General features: G+C 41.1%; 1 protein-coding gene across 1 annotated transcript in view; it reads left to right on the plus strand.

Annotated features, from left to right (window-relative positions):
- Window positions 1–9,277: 9,277 nt before the first annotated feature.
- PARVG (parvin, gamma) overlaps window positions 9,278–17,640 on the plus strand; it is a gene marked incomplete at its 3' end in the record, with an annotated part of 15,671 nt that continues 7,308 nt past the window's right edge. Inside the window, exons 1-6 of the mRNA XM_010188073.1 lie at window positions 9,278–9,356; window positions 9,860–9,924; window positions 12,897–12,999; window positions 14,036–14,176; window positions 14,584–14,699; window positions 16,736–16,791. Coding sequence (XP_010186375.1) covers window positions 9,278–9,356; window positions 9,860–9,924; window positions 12,897–12,999; window positions 14,036–14,176; window positions 14,584–14,699; window positions 16,736–16,791 — 560 coding nt within the window. The remainder of the gene's footprint in view (window positions 9,357–9,859; window positions 9,925–12,896; window positions 13,000–14,035; window positions 14,177–14,583; window positions 14,700–16,735; window positions 16,792–17,640) is intronic.

The following is a 17,640-nucleotide window of genomic DNA, read 5'->3' on the forward strand; positions in this document are numbered from 1 at the left end:
ATTGAGTTGTCCTGTGCCATCCCAAGAAATAATCTGCTAGGCTCTGGCCTAGTCCTGTAGTCTTTTAAGATGCTATGGATTTTAGTGAGAATCTGTTTTATAAAAGGATTGCTAGTTTTTTCTGGTAGAGTTCAGTTACCTCATAGTACTTAACAGGTTGCATCTGTGGAGCTTTTTCCTGGCTGGTGGTGCACAGGTGTAGTGGTGTGTGTAAGGAGGCTGTGCTGGAATGTAAGCAATAGATTTTTGAGGTGAGCTGTACAAAGGAAATGGGAATGTGATTTCCAGAGTAAATTATGTGTGGAATATGCATAGAATAGCACTTCTTTCCTTGGGGTGCACAAGGGAGAGATTTGACTACTGCTTTTACATACCACAGAAGCAACTTTCCTTTTATGGGTAGCCATGTTTTCGTGTGAAACATTAGGCTGAGTGCCCCAGAGAGGAAGTGGGTAGTATTGCTCTGCTCTGTGGGCTTACTTGAGTCCTGTTATAAGTAGGCATCTTTTTTTTATAAAAGTGGATTTCTTATGCCAAACTTTCTTTACCTTTCTGAGTTCAAGAGGAAAGTTGCTATTTCAACGGTCTAATTTTACAATTGGGATTTTCTCCTTCCCTCCTTAAACATTGTTTTTTTAATCTCAGAGGGAGAGGAATGGGCTTCTGCTTCTTTGTTTCATAATTTTGGGTTCTGAGTTCTAGTATCTGATTTATTTGGATCACCTTCTCTCATACCTTCAAAACAAAGATGGAAGGAAATTGCCCTTTCTTTCCATTAAAAATACAGCTCTCATGTACCCTATAAGGTTCTGTGGGGAATCATTGCTTGTCTGTACTTTAGGAGGGAGCTGACCTCTGGCTGTTTATACAAAGCCGAGTACAATTGGACTTAAATTTCAGATGGGGCCACTGGACTCTACCATGATGCTAGCAATTATTACAGAGGAGACTTGCAGAGGCTCCAAGGCCTGGTGGGTCAGCTCTCATGGTAAGTTAATGAAATTGGTCTAACTTTCATGCTGTGAAGTAGGGGTATCATGAGGCTGGAAGGTGATTGAACTGAAAGGTCTCTCAAACTTTTAGTTTAATGCGGTGTTATTTGTGGGAAACAAGTCTGTTAAAGAGCTGTCATTCCACCCACCTCCCTTCAGCTGATGTGGAAGTGCCAATGCTGTTTATGTTCTCTGAGTCACTGGGAAAGACCTCCAGAGAAATCTAGTTTTTGAAACTGCAAGCAATGGTAATATCGAAAGCAAACAGAAAGTAACAAGAGGTGCTTGATAAGAGCAGTTTTGTTTTGGGAGGGAAGATGGCTGTTTCTGAGATGAGGATTTACAGCTGGCATCCTCATTGCATGTGAGCAGATGTGAACCTACCACCAGTTTTGGAAGTGTCTCTGTTTTGTTATATTGTTTCTGGTCACTGCAGAAACCCGAGTCTCTCCTCTACAGCCTGTGGCATGGGTCCCCTTTAGCATTCCTTTCATTAATGTCCCTGTCAGCCAAAACTGCAGGCTTGATGCCCTGGACAGACTGGGGGCAGGTTTCATACCCTGTTTTGTTATGTTTTTAAGTCTGTTGGAAATGTTGCATAGGGAAAATACATTTTTAGTTCCTTAGCTCCTTGCTGTCTAGCCAGGTCACTCATCCTGTAGACGGTGTATTTGTTAAACAGATTGGGAGCAGGGTGGATTTAACTGAACTGGAGGTTCAAGCAGCCCAGTTTACAGGAAGGGCAATGTAAGTAAAGCTTCTCTAAAACACCTTCTGTTGTCATGCCTTCCTCTTACATGTGCACTTCTTTTCTTCTCAAAAAGATAAGTCAGTGTTAAAAATGTTACTCATTAATCCTTTGTGTTACTGGAGTTATTGATATGTTCCCTGGGTGCCAGTGGGATAGATCTGAATCCTGTTGAGTTCATCTGGAATGCTGAATGCTCTGCAGCATTCAAGTGTCCACATTTGTGAGTACTTAATGAATGTCTGTCTTTTCCAGTCCATACAACTTGCCTTTTAGGTGCATCTGCTTGACATACTCCATTCCAGTGAGCTGTTTTACCATCGAAGCAGCCCAGGTGCTCCTCAGCTGCTTTCTGTTTCTCAAGATGAAAAACCAGCAGTGGCAGACTTTTAAAAATCAGTTTAAACCTTATAGGGCTTCTTACCCCCTCTTCCCCACACCCCAGTGATTCCAGTATTCATGTATTTTTTAAGACTCTTTTCTACTCTTTTTAACAGTGTTTACTCTGGATTTCTAACTACTAAAAAACAGCCCTGCAGATAAAATTCCGGACTTGTCATATGCTGGAGATATCCAGCTTTGTGACAAGAGTTGCGTACTGTAAGCAAGTTACAATGCAATGCTATGTTCGCTAAAAATCACAGCAGGAGTGTTGTGCATGGTTTGTGACAGTTGTACTATTTATTCAAACAAACAAATAAATAAATGATAATCACTTGGTTTTCTACATCTTTTTTTTTGCTAAATGGACAAGTCCGTGGGAAGACCTTTTGAAACGTGGGCTTCAGCTGTCTTCTTATCAAGGGTCCTTGGTATATGATGATATATGCACACCTAGCAAAGCAGTGATCTCAGGTTTCCAGCTGTGGTACAGGTGATGAAATTGTATGGGTAGACACAAATTAGCTTTTCTGTAGGGTTCATTAGCCACCTATATGTGCATATATATTGCTCAGCTACTGGACATGTTCAAGTTGTTTACCTTGTTCCTTCCACATGAGAACAGTAACTGAATTACACTCCCTGATACCATTAGAAGGCTTAGGGCCTAGTTCCTCCCCAGCAGCACAGGAGGGAAGCCTCGCATGCCGAAGCCAATCCCGTATGTTTCTGTAGAGCACCTGAGAAGCCAAAAGCCCAAGTAAATGTGGAATGAAACTGAAAATGCCTCTGTGCTCTCCAATAAAGCAAGGCCATGTGGAGAATCAGGAAAATGCATTATCAGAACTTCTTATCGATGGGAGTGCTGTTGATTCCTTGAATTGTTCTTAGTGGCTATTTTTATGCGAGGACCAGGTGTGTGAGGGGGATGTGTGTGGGCATGAGGTGCGCTTTGGGAATGTACAGAAGGATGAGGAGGGAGATGGGCATAAAATCAAATGCAACTCTGATACAGAATTTACTAGTGCTGTTCTACACAAGACTGGATACTTCATGCACTGGTGACATCATCAATTTTTGGAGGAAAAAAGATGCTTGTTCATTGTGTGTGTTTCAGGCTTGTTCTTTTAGCACCAACATGAGTCAGTCTTTCAAGAAAGAAGTCACTTGAAGTTGCCAGTTGAAGTAGGGATAGACCTAGTAATTACAGATTAATTTCCCCACTTTTAATTCTTCCTCTTCCCTCTGACTGCTGATATGAAACTGGATTTGTCCGAAATTGGCAATAAGTTTTTACTTACTACATTTCTAGGCTGTGTCGTGTGCTTCTACATAGGTAAGAAGGTACTCTGAGTCTTTGCTAATTTGATGTAATGTTGTGCTTATCATCTGCTTAGAAAATAAAGTGAAGTTTGCCCTTTGATTAAGGATTTTGGCATAAGTTCTCAGTTACTAAGAATTCATGGCAGCTGGTAATCTGTTTTCAACCCACTTTCCTTTATCCCATTTAGCTCATGAAGAACCATCAGTTCTTGTCTGTAGCATGGAGCTAAACACAGGAGTTGGTCCCTAAACAGCATTAAACCAGATCAGCTTAATTAGTGCGGCTGTTTGCTGTCTCATTCTGGGAGGAGACATTTCATGGAAGACTGCACAGTTGCTTTTTCTTTCTGGAAGAGTTAACAAACATAAGTGGTACCTGAAGGGAATGTCCAGGGAAAGTGGTTGCTGTAGGGAACTTTCCCTCTTTAATCAATGGTGGAAAAGGGAAGGAAGAGCAGCAGCACTTCCTAGTGGAGGTAGCTCTTAGATGAGTATTTTGGGCCCTGGTGTGGCTAAATAGCTCTCTAAGGACAGACGAGTTAATCTCCTGCCTAGCTTTCTCCTTATACGAAGTAGGTAGAGTAGTGCTGATCTGCTTTATAAAATGCTCAAAGGAGCATTAGTAAAAGGTGTAATGTAGCATGATGATTGTGTCTGCTGTTGGCTGGTTTATTACTATATGTAAAGAAAATGCATACTCTGAGTCGCCCTAAAGACACAGACCAGCCAACTGCCATGCCCTGCAGTGCCATGGAGGAATGGTCGTATCTTTCTAGCACTTTCTGGTATTTCAGGAGTGCAGTGTTTACATGTTTCCTGCATTTGTGTTTCAGTTTATTTTAGTCTCCAGCAGGGACCAGGCACACAGACAATTAAGTTCCGGATACGACCTTGGTTTCATTTTTAAGAGAGGTCGGTACCGCGCAGCGCAACTTCCCTCTTGCATACCCTTCGTGCCTGGTGCTGGCCCGCATGGGAGGCTGTGGCTTCGGCACAGGACGTTCTGAGCCCAGGGGTCAGTCCTCTTTCCTCATAAATTTCATTGCGCTTGCTGTGAGAAGATACTGGAAGAGCTTCTGGAGAATTATTAAAAGAGAGACTAGTAAGTTTGGGAACAGGGACTCTTTTGGGTGCTTTTTAAAATGTTTGAATTTTTTTTTTAACTGTAAGACTTTCTGTGTCCTCGTGGGTTGTTCTTGCTAAGACAATTTCAGATGCTAATGAGTAAAAATGGCTCTTGAAAGATCTGAAAGAATAAGGAAGTGAAAGTAAGTTTTAAACTGGGCACACAATGCATATTCTCTTTTTTTATATATATCTGTTTTTTAATTCTGGTTTTCTGAAGGCAGACATATGACATTAAAATTCCCACTTGGTTTTTGTTCGCTCCTTTGTGTGATCTATGTAGGCAACCGTTCCTAGGAAATGTGTTTGAGCTAATGCAGAGTAGGGCTTTTGTCTTTTCAAACAGGAAATAAAACAGTTGAAACAATCTGGTAACATTGGTGCCTTGTGTATAGTCTACAGCTAGTTTGTATGTCAGAGAGCACTGGTAGCTCATTAATGCTTTATATTGTATATTAGGGATATCTGGGAGCCAGACTGTGTGAAAACGCATAGAGAAAAACAGATCTGGTCTGACTCAACTAGAGAATTAGTTGTTTTATCGGTAGTTGTGTCATTACAACGTTGTGCAATAGCCTGGCTCCTGGCTTAAGAAAAATTCACTTGTTGGCTACCTGAAACTATTAAAACACCTCTGGACTTTAAAGCAGACAAGTCTGTACATCTATGATGTTCTCAGAGAATGAAGGACCGAACTATGCCATTTCATTTGAATAGTCAGTAATTAAACCTCAATTTTATTTAAAAATGTCTTCATTAAATGCCTCTACAATCAGTATTCAAGCAGTTGTCTGCTACAATGATCTCTTCTTCAAGTACTGGTAAATAACACCTGCAGGAGGGTGGAGACTGGAAAAAATAGCATGTCAGTCACAGCTCTGAACAGGAATTTTGATTGATGGGATGCAGAAGCTGATGCAGCAAACACGGCAGCTTCCATGTGGGAACCAAGCCTTCCATCCCTTCCTATTTCTCATTAAACAACTAACCCCAGGAAGATGTCCAAACCCAGTCACGTTCCATTTTATGTTGTTTCTGCAGTGTTAATCTTTGAATAGCTGCTGTCTAGGACCAAGCCTCACAGAAATGCAGTTTGCCACATGAAGGAGTGCTTGTGAATGCTAATTATTAGTAATAAGCAGTAAGTCTATTAAATGCTAAGGAACTGCAGTTCTTGGGCTCTGAAAAGGCTGTGGGAAATCAAGGTCGATAAATGTGAGGTGAAACATGGAGGAAAAACCAATACCAGCTCCCCAGATAAATGATGGGCTCTGAGCATAGCATTGCTATTTAGGAGTAAGATCGTGGGAATATAATAGATAGTTCTATTAAGGTGTCAGCTCAGTGCTCAACAGTGATCAAAAAAGCAAACAGTGTTGGGAATTAGGAGAAGAGGATTGTAGAACAACTCAGCAAACACTGTGGTGCATCTCCTTAAATCTGTGCCGCTCTGGTTCCCAGCCCTTCAAAAAGGATGTGATAGTGCTGGAGACAGTTCAGAAAAGGGTGATTGGGATGATCAGAAATACTACGGAGTGATTACCCTGTGAAGGATTGCTCAGACCTAGGCTGTGCTTCCTCAGTTTTGGGAAGAGATTATTATTGAAGGTGTAGGATAGCAACACAGTAATAACATGGAGTAGCAACTCAGTGGTGTGAAGAATGTGAATGGGTTGGTGGTCTTTGTGCTATGCGTGGTGGGGAGCTCCAGGGGAAGCTGGCAGGTGGCAAGGCAGAGCAAGCAGCAGGAGGTGGTGTGTCATGTGAGGTATGGCCATGGTCTTCAGTCCCTCACTGCTGAATGGTGGGAGATACCCGTATTCAAGGGGTGAGTGGGAAGTTCATGGGAAGTAAATGTGTTGACAGCTTCTAATTACCAGAAGCCCAACTTTGATGTAGGAAGGCTGAGCTGCAGGCTGTTGAAGTGTTTGGGGGAAGTAAGTTTTGTTTTGTTTTGTTTTTTCCCTAAGCTTCTGCTTTTGGGTGCTGTAAGGGATTGGATACTAGGCAAGCTAGTCTTACCCAGTATAGGAATTTTAAGGACTGAGGCCTTAGAGGATATTAACTTAGGCTATAACAAATTCTTAATTACAGGCCTTTTCTTACAAGCTTGCAAATTTTAAAGAGTAGCTTCTGATGTTTGGGTTTCTTGGCCAAACAGAGATCAAGGATGCAGCAGACCATACACATCACTTTGATGTGTAAATACTCAAAGGAAGTAAGAGATACGCAAGTTGAGTATTGCAGCAAAGCTGAGTTCATGTAAGTTGTGGTTTACAGAGATGATTATGGAAGACTTATGAGCAGCACTTCCCAAGGCATAGCAGCTGTCAGAAACCTAATTTAAAAGTAAGTTGTCCTTCAGTTGCTCTGTATTAACTTTTCTCTCTCAGTTGATTTCATCTGGGCAGTCTTATCTCAGATAGTTCAGTTGTTCCTCAGGCACTAAATGACTCTATTTCTCCTATCTTATTTTACCAAGCAACTTTTTAGAGACAACATTCAGTTTTGCAGCCACCATGATGAAACTAATTCTGTCATGACCCTTTTCCCTAGTGGCTTGCTGGGAATTTTGTACCTAATTTGTTTTATCAAACTGATGTGCTAAAGCATCCAAATGCTGTTTTCTACCAATATTCTTGGCTTGGCAAAGTCTGTGTTAAAATACATGACTGAAGCCTTTAATAAATATGTGAGAGAGAACCTGCAGAGCAGCACCATGCTGTTTGGCATGTGAAGCCGTCAAGGAGAGAAATGCCACTCTGGAGAACTTCTGTGGACAGTGTGCAACAGCACTTGCAGCAACTGCCTTGCTCCTCTGTGCTTATAGGGCTGGGTCCTCATAGCACCTCACTTCAGGCACCTGCTGAGGCTGTCTCTTTGGCGACAGAATGGAGGTGGTAACTGGAAAATGCCAGGGCTAGACCACGGTTTAAATGCTCTGGATTGCTCTTTAAAGGTGCCATGTCCACTCGTTACATAGGGAGTCTTGAGAGACAGGACTCCTAATACAGGCATCTCAGGTAGGCAGTAAGAGTCCTCTGCTGTATGAACCTCTAATGTGGGGCATCTCTCTTTCTGTTAAAAAAGAACAAAAAGAGTCAGCCTCCCCTCCTCTAGAGTGGCCCTGCAGCACTGAACTTCAGAGAGGAGAGCATTTCCCATCCACAGAACAGGTGGCACTTCCAATTAGAGAGCAGAGTGACAGTTCATCCCATCTTGTACCCTGCGTCCAGCAGCAGCTGGGATTTGATGATTCAGAGCTGTGTAAAAAGTCTTCCTGGTCATCATATTGCTCTCTCCTCTGCTCTGGCTTTCATAAATTTTGGGACTGTCAAGGAACATGAGATCTCTTACACTAGTACAGATGCTGCCGTGACACAAACCATACGCTGCCCTGATTGCCCAGGGCTCAGAGCCGTGATTCTTCTGTAGTTCCCTTCACCTCTGCAGACAACCATTTACTTGTACAGTTTCCATATATGACTCTGATTTCTTGCTCTTAAATTATATTAAACCATACATCCTACTTCTTGCATCACAATACAATTTGTAAAAGAGACTATTCAGATTCTACTCTCTGTAACTTTTTATTGACTTTTAATCTTTGCCAAGGTAAAGCATCCTAGTTTTCTTAGTCTTACAGACTTGACCAAACAGCCTTTACATGAACATTAAGACTGCAAAAGCAAGCACTTAAAACTGATCTTTTCCTACCATGTAAGCTGCTCGTGGAGCCTGGCTCTATCTTTTGTGTGCACAGCCTTGCATTCCCATCATTAAAAAATCAGACTCATTTCCACTTGCACTGTGGCTTGAGTCACAGCTTCTAGAAGAGTGGGAGACATCATTGCCAGCCTGTTGTTTGCAGACAGCTGCTGGTGATAGAGGTGAACTTCAGCTGGGTGTTTGGTAGGACAGCAGCACGTATGAATGGCTATGCAGCCTCTCCACCAGCTCTGATAACCCCATTCCTTTCTCTGGCTTCTGCTGTCCTCCAACACGACTCCTAGCTGTTTTGGAAGAGCTTGAGTATGTTGACAAGGTATTTTCACCTGTTTATTCTGTATTGTCATTCTGCTTTCCTTTGAGAACATCTGGGTTGAGAAGGAAAGTCGGTCTCCAATCTGTGTTTAAACTAAAAAAGTCTTTGGGAAGCTGTGCATGTTAATGTAACATGAAGATGAGTTTGTCTACCCAGAAACATGCCATTGTATGCCTACAGCTATACCAGCTGGTCTAGTAAAGAAAACTGATTATAATTATAAACTTGTCTCACTAACTTAACTTCTCTATTCTTGATTTAATGCTTCTGAAGTATTGGTTATTTTTATAGCAGATAGCCTAGGAGCTGAAAGCTTTTTCATTTCAGTTGAAATAGAATTTTACTGATCTAGTTCAGATGAAACAGAATTAGATGGGAATAAGGCAAGTTTTCATACTTCAGGGCTTTTACCCTACATTTTGATGATTAACAGAAAAAAAGGAAAGTTCTTTCTGACTTATTTTTCTTTACACACACATTTAAATACTTTTTCAGATTTTCGTTTTGAAAAGTGATCCCCCAGTTATGAAACAGTAACTAAAAAAACCCCTTCAGATTGTTTGTTTGTTTTCTTTGAACTAATTTTGATCTTCACATACTATTACTGGTGTTTTTCCCCCCCCTGCATGTTTTTTACCAGTTTATCAGGAGTAAGGAAAGACAATGGATCCAGACTTTTTGAATGTGTTTACACAGCCTGCTGCACTTAATCAATTCCTAACCGAGAATGTCATCGCTCAAGGTATGTACTTTATGAACCAGAACAGAAAAATGTCCAAAGAATGACCTGAAAAACTAAGCAGAAAATGTGTGGTACATATAAGTTGTGTATTTTTCAGCAGTGGTCCCATGGTTTTATCAGCAGTGAGTAAGCTCTGTGTTTGTAATCTGGCTGCTGATTCTCTAGAGGCAGATCATGAAGAAGCAAGACAACTTCTAGTTGAATCTTTAACTTAAATTTAAATTTCACACATAAGCATCTGACCAAATTTGTTTTCCTCTTTCTAGAATTGTCTGTCTAGATCTTATCTGAATTACACTGGAGCATAATTTCCAACAGCAGTCTTAATAGTCTGATATACCATTTTCTTACTCATAAGGAATCAGTTAAAATAAAAAATAGCAGTGTTTCTACATATGGCAATTAGTGATATTGGGTAATATTAAACTGATAGCAGATTTTACAGCAAACTTGCATTGGTCTATCTGATAGTTATAATGGATCTTGTTTTCTTCCTTTCATAGGTGAGAAGAGGAAACTCATAAAACCGACCTCAAGCAACAACCCGAAATTGGAAGAATTGAAACTGGTACCATTTCTTTTCCCATGTTGTTTAACCTTCACCTCAAGTTGTTTTAACTTGTTGTGTTAATGCTCAGCCCTGTAAATTACCCAACTCTTTGGCTCCAGTTCCCCACTCTCTATGGATGGGGACAAGCTCTGCTTTTGGCACTAGGGCTCCACACGAGTAAACCAGAGCTTCTGCTTAAGCTCAGTGCCAGGATGGCTGGGACCATGGAGGACCAAGGTTCAGATGCCTGCCTCAGCTAGGAGTGGTCAATGCTGTGTGTAAAGTGGAGTGTAGATTTAAAAACTGAGTTTCTTTTTATATGATACCTCGCCTAACTTGGGACATGTGGATGAGCCACACCATAAGTGGCACCCAGTTGCTACTTCACTGTAATGGTAGTATCTTAGCAATGAGAATCCAGCTACAACAGTGGACCATGACCCACGTCAGCATTTACTGTGACTAAAGATGTTCGGATATGCGTGAGTTTGTTGCCCTGATCCCATGTTAACAAGTTTTAGGATTGCTGTGCTGATTTGCATCAGTCTCCTGTCTTGTCTTCTTCTGATGGCAGCTGGCTCAGCTGCGAAGCAGCCTGAGGAGAATAGCACAGAGCAGAGGGAGAAGGGATGAAGGGTGTGCAAGTCACCAAGAATTCAGGAGAAAAGCTTTCAAGTTGTTATGTGGTGCATTGTCTGCTTGAGGTAACTGTGAAGGATGAATCCTATTTCATGGGAAAGTACTTTATTTCCAAGTAATTTTGAATATCTCCCCTGTGCATTCAATCACTGTGTTTCTCTAATGGCACAGCCCAGGGGAAGGCTAGCATACTGACATTTCGTGGAAGAAAAGTGGCATGTCTTTTATAAGACTAGCACTTCTTGCATTATGGAGATACTGAAATCATCATAAATATTACAAAAACCAGCTTAGGCTATGTGCTGATGTGTGTATTATATGGCATTCATAAATCCATAAATATGTGTGTTTCTATATTACGTTTTCTTAAACTTTCATGCACATTTGATCAAAAAGATTTAATTTTTGTGTCAGGCTTTCACAATGTTTCTATACAAAAGAGAAAATCTGAAAGGTGGTGCTGCAAAATGCAATTATGTTGTCTACAGAGACACTGAATTTGTTCTTTCCAGACTGCCAAAGATGAAGAGCTTTCCTCAGTGTATGAAGACTTCTATGCACTTCAGTGCTTAATCCATTTCCCGTCAGAGACTCCTGAAACAATGTTCTTCACTGCCTAATTTATTTTCTTTGGATGATGAGGATGCGGTCCTCTGTGTGCCCATCAGTGCCACTGATTGCCTTCTTAATCTAAAGAGTTCATGGCTCCTCTAGAGAAGAGATTGGGATGGAGACAGGGACAGGAAGGTATTTCATGGGAAGACTAAGGGAAGGAAAGAAACTGGCCCGTCAGAAAGACTCTGTTCCACTGACTTTTCATTTTGAGGTGGCTTTGGGGAGCTAAGGAATGCAGTGAAGTAGATGACGGTTACATTTGAAAGCCGGTAGCAAACTTCTTAAAGTATTCCTTTTCTGCTTTCTCTGTTCATCTTTAGACACAATGCTCTGCTCTGCAGCTGAGTAGGGCCCCAGATGTGGACTGAAAGCAGAATGATGTGAGCTGCAGGCTCTGGAGGTGGCTATTTAGAGCTGAGACAACAGATGAGGGATCTCATAGATCTGTACTCAGCACTACTTTCTGCTTTCTGACTTCCGTCCAGTTGTACCCTTACATTTGGCATACTGCTCTGCCCCTCACACATCTAAAGCATCACCAGGTCTTAATCTGCAAATGTTAACTGAGGAGCACAGCATTCTGCTCTAGAAAATTCCTGTTACTTCTTAGCTGAGGAAGTGTATAACAAACACTTTGACAGCTTCTCAGCTCAGGCAAGTGCTGGCGCCAGGCGTTTATTTCTTGTGCTGTTTCAAGCATCACAGAGATACATATTTTTTTTCAGACTGCTCTTTACATTTTTGTTACTGTTGGCTGACTTACAGGGATCTGCTATGAGTTTTCTTCTCTGTTTACTGCGAGTGAAAAGGATATTATCCACACAACTAATTCCAGACACTCACTTGTAGCAATAACAGCAATATGAGCAATACCCATCCCTCGTTCAAGAGGTTCTTGTTAACAGCCAGCTGGGGCTACTGCTTTTCAGTTCTGCTTCAGCAGGTCATCTTCTCTTTCTGTCAGCATATGTGGATAAAACACATGCTTGAGGAGGTGCTGAGGAGCTCTGCTGGTCTCCGGTGTAGGAGCACAGTGCTCAAGGAAGGGGCTGCAGGGCCAAGGGATGTAATTTGGAATGTGGTTCCCTTCCAGTTGTAGCCAGCCCTTGGCTTCCTGAGCAGCTTCCCCTTGCAAAAGCAGGAAGGATATTTGAAAGGGCAATGGGAGGGCTGCCACGTAAGAACCAAAATAAACAAAATATTATTTTTTCCCCCATAAAAGATATTTGGAGACAGACTAGTACAAAATTGCAGAAAGAAAAAGAAAACAAAAATCAGAGAGGAAAGAGAGGAGTGCTAGTAACATGGATGACTACAAGAAACAACGAACAGAATGAGTGAAGTGTCTCTTCTTACAAACTTTTGTCTGATGGTTGAATTTGTGTGAATTTTGTGATGTCTAATGTAGGCAGGGGTTGATAAGTGTACTCTGCAGCCTTTTCCCTGATGGAGGGGTGAATATGGTCTGTCTCTCCCCCTGTATAACTATTTCTGCAAAATTCATAGAAGTATAACTTGTGAGACATCTATCTCACTTGAAAATTAGAGAGAACTAACTAATACTTTAACTTCCCTTTAAAAAAACAAAACCAAAAAGCACAAAGGAAGTGGAGGTTGAAAGCAAACCAAGATATGAGATAAGGGACTAAAGAGAAAAGGGAAACACAATATAGCGCTGAGTACTATACTGTCTAAACAACAATTGTAATTGACAGCTGCCTTACTTTCCTCCATAGTTATTAATTGACTGGATTAACACAACTCTGAAAGAGGAACACATAGTAGTTAAAAGTCTGGAAGAAGATCTGTATGATGGGCTGGTACTTCATCATCTTTTGGGTAAGCTGCTGCTTTGAGTTTAGCTTGTAAATGCAACATGGAGCAACTTCCAGATTGGAGAATAAACCTCATGAATCACAACAGCAGTGATCTGCTGGAGTCACTGCACGGTGAACCATCAGTGATAACTGCAGTTCTGAACAAATGCCTGATGGTCCACTATTGTCTTTATATAACTATTTTTCTTCTAAGAAACTTTCTTTACCGGCTAGTTAACATAATAAAAAGGTTAACTTTGAAGTGTGAAATTACAGTACCTCTGAAAGGAAGAAAGGCTTTATAAGCCAGGAGTGCACAAAGGTGAATTATGATGCTACCAGAAACATTGGGTGGAATCAGCAGTACAATTTATATGTTTTCCTGCTTAAAAAAAAAGAAAAAAAAAAGATCTAAAGCACTGGGCTGGAACTGGAACTGATGAAAATCTAAGAGGCTTTCAACACTATGAGGTGCTTGCTTGTATAAAGAAGTGACCTCTTAAAACAGCCTGTTGGTCTATTTCTATTTCTCTGTCTCTCCTGTCCCTACTTCAGTTTTCTTCTCCCTTTCCTTCTCTTTGGGGAGGTCTTTCAAATCGTATCTCCTTTTCGTATCACCAAGGCTGAGGGCAGCAATCTGAACAGGATAGGCTTATTTTCGTAGTTTACCTGCCTGAGCAATGAACTGAGGTTTCTTCTATATATATGTGTTATTATTGCCTTTGTACACTATCTAGAGAAAATACTTACTTGTTGGATATTCCACTAGGAAAAGGAGGAATGTGGAGTGCTAGGGTTGGGGTATGATGCTGCAAGGAGTAGCTTGAGTCCTCTCCCTTTTGCAGAGCTTCACTGATTATACCAAGGCTTTCAGAGAGCACAGGAGTTTAACAAGGCAAATGGCTGTGGGTCTGTGAAAGCTCCTAAGTGGTATTGAACATTTAAAACAAGAGTTTGTGTGCTTTGCTGTCATTTTATATTTCTGATTTATTTTTACTTTTTTTCCTATGGTGGTGTTAAAATACATTCTCCTCCCTCCTATGGACTCTCTGTCAAAGAAAACCTAGGATCTCTCAAGCTGGATGTTGACAAGATCGCATTGACAGAAAAAAAACAGCGACAGAAACTCTCCGTGATTCTGGAAGCTGTGGCTAAGTGTTTGCAACTGGAAGAAAGTCAGCTGAAATGGAGTGTGGAATGTAGGTGTAGAAGTGAAATTGGAGAAAATTCTCCATCACAGAGCTTCTTCTGCTCTAAGGCTGCTATGAGGCAAAGGGGTGTCAGAACAACAATTAAACAACTTGATTTTAATTACTGATTGAATCAGAAGTGAGACAGGAATATCTGATGCAAGCTGCATCCTCCAAGTGTGTGGCTTGTGGACCCCTTAAGAGCCCTCGGCATCCATGTGCATGTCTCTTGAAAGGAACTTTTAAGGTGTGGTATTGCTGAATTGTGATACTATATAAACCCCAATCTGGTGTCCCACCTGTGTTATGGTCCTATATGACTTTGAGATCCTCTGCACAGGGAGAATTTATGATATTAGAGTGAAGTTTACTTGTTTTACACACTAAACGCTGTTTTCTTTCGTTACATGGAATAGCTATCTTGGGAAAGGACTTACTAAGCACACTGCATCTTCTAGTTGCAATAGCAAAGCACTTCAAACCCAGCCTGGCCATGCCTCTCAATGTTCAAGTGGAAACAATCACCATTGAGGTAATTATAGTTTTGGTATTTGTTACAGTAGATCCTAGAGACCTTTCACAAGACTAATTTGCTTAGAATTAGGGACAAAAGTGTGTGCAGCTGTGAAAGAGATACTTGTGTTTTCTGTGAACTCTGGCTTTTAATTTCTGAGTTTGCTGGACTAGACTGTAATTTTGTTCTCAGTTCAGATACTGTATCTTTAAAAGGGTAGAAACACTATGCTGGTTTTACTCCTTGATCAAATAAAGGAATGGTCCAAACTGAAAACATCTGTTGATCTCTGTAAAGAGAAAAATAAGAAATTCTGCTGTTATTGTCTCAGTGTTTTCAAATAGAAGCTTGCACTTGTAAATCGTGACACTGGTTTAATGCTGAGGATTTATTTATTTAGGGGAAAGGAGTTTTTACTCCCATTCTACTAGGGTCACATTTTGATATTTTTGTCTACAACCTGAGATCTACGTGCTTTCTCCCCCTACTTTGTTTCTTAAAGTCAATTTTGAGACTTAAGAAGAACACCAAATATCCCACAGTTTTGGATATAATTGTAAAAATTAGTACCCCCCCATTTCACAGTTTTAACAGAGGGTTTGCAATTCAGTGGTGTTGAGAGCCCAGTACACCATCTGTATGGCGTGACTTAGTACTCCTCCCTCTTTGGAGGATCATAACTGGAACTGAAATGAAGCATGCCCTTGGGTTGACATGTGTCACTTTAGGAGTTTTAAAAATGTCCTGGAGGGACAGCTTCTTCTGGGGCTTCTGTGTCTCTACAAAGGTAGCTGTTGTGGCCCTACCCTGCCTAAGCACTTCAGCAGAGGAGTCATCTCTCTGCTATCTAATGGGAGTCCAAATGATGCACTGCTGCCCTTGCTGCCATCGTGTAGGTCTGGTCAGTGGCAACCCAGACACTGAGGAAAGCAGCCCTCCATCTAGTGCCTTATGGGACTGCAAGTGCCTTGGCTGTGCAGAAATTGGGAGGGATCATCTGTGAAACCGCAGCACCGGAAAGGGTCTATTGAACCTGAAAGAGAAAGGAGCAGCGATGGAGACAGTGAGGTTGTGGTAGTGAGCTGGTTCCCCATAGGAGAAATCAGTGCACCTGATGGGAATGGTAATCATTAGGCCAAAAGTGAGGAAAGCCCATGAAGGCACAGCTCAGAAGAGGGGTCAAGGGAAGGAAAGAGGAAATGTTGAGGAAGCCCAAAGGAAACCTGAGAAGGCCTAGACTTTGCCCCCATGGACCTGCCTTTGCCCTCATGGGGCTGGGTGTGCTCCTCTTCAGCAATGAGATGACCCAAACTTGTTGACTCAGTGTGTAAACGGAGAGTGTTTTTCACTGCTGAGAAGGGGAAAGCAACAAACACTAAGGACTCTTCTGTGTTAAGAGATGTTTGCCAGGTGCCTGAATAAAGCAGCAGGCATGCCCATCCTCTTCTATCTCTTCAGACTGTCAGTTGGATTGAAGCATGTTTTTTTTGGTGTTCTGTGAAGTACTAAGATCTATATAGAGGAACAAAGATACAAGGACATAAGCAAAGGTCCCAGGTGGCTTCAGAAATAGTAAGAGCTGCCAACCTAAATCTAGGCAACCCACCAAACTCACCCCTCTACAAGGGGATTAATCAGTGAGTGGCAAGCCATGACATGAGGTTATTACAAGGCAGAGGTGATCACCTCCAGTGCTGTAAAACTGAAGAGCCCTTCATGTAGTGAGGTGTGCAAGGAAGTCATTGCCTGCCTGAAGCAGCTTGATGCATCAGGTCTCCAGGTGAACATATCAGCCTCTGAACTTCTCCAGCTGAGGGATCATATGCTTCTCCTTTGGCTTTCTTTTGGCTTGGGGAAGTAAGTAACTTCTGGGTGAAGAGTGAAGGGAGCAGAAGGGACCACCCTCTTGAAGTCCCTGTACTAATTGTACTAGACTTCTTGAATAAATGTGCTATGGTAATCATTTAAGGCAGCAAACAGGTCATGAAAGCCTCATTAATGTTTATGTATTTTTTTGTGTGTACCAAAACCAAAAATACTTGTCTTTTCAACAGAACACCTCCAAAGGATTAAAGACAGTAAATGCGGTGGAATGTATCACAGAAAACAAGTAAGATGGGATATATCTGTTTTTTACACTGTCAATCAGAAAGGAAATATTGTGGGTGTCTTTCTTCTTAGAAAAAAAAGCTGGGACCATGATGATGACAAAAAGTGTAAACCCAGGTGTGCATATACATGCAAACAGTCTCTTTTTTTTTTTCGTTTTCAGATATGGTGTTACTGTATAATACCCTTCTTTACTCTTTATATAAACTTCTCTAAAATTATGTGTATGACTATTTCTGAGACTTCGTGTTTGCCATTGCAATGAAATATAATAACAAATATAATAATAAAAATCAAGTGCTGTAAACTTACCTGTTCCAGACTAAACTGGAAATTTTCTAAAGCCACAGTGGTTTAAATATACTTTTAATTTATTGCCATTGTGTCATTAAATAAAAAGAAGACACTTCTTTCCTTATTTTACTGTGAAAGAAAGGTTTAAGCTTGCTGAGTTTGTGCGGTACTGTTATTATTAAGGGAGTTAAGTAGTAGGATATCATTTATATACTGAGAAAATATAGCCAATGTTCCGAGAACTAGAAACAGATTTTCCTAGTATCATCTTTTATATGATAGAACATCTTCAAACTCATCATCGTGAGCAACTTATTGGAAGAGGATATTATGGATTGTGCTTGTAAAATGAGTGTTCATTGGTCTATGGGCCAGTTAAAATCTCATATACTTCCAAGAGCCTATACAGATATACAATGTACTTAAGTGTGTCTGTTGAAAAGTTACTGTGACATAAAGTTAATGGCACTTTGTACTGTATCTCCTGCTTTACAAGATAGATGATGGCCCAGATAAGCTTTGCTTATGAATAAGATTAGTCCTGCTGTATGCCGTT

The sequence above is a fragment of the Mesitornis unicolor genome, unplaced genomic scaffold (assembly GCF_000695765.1).
Source record: "Mesitornis unicolor isolate BGI_N332 unplaced genomic scaffold, ASM69576v1 scaffold50317, whole genome shotgun sequence".
Classification (NCBI taxonomy): domain Eukaryota; kingdom Metazoa; phylum Chordata; class Aves; order Mesitornithiformes; family Mesitornithidae; genus Mesitornis; species Mesitornis unicolor.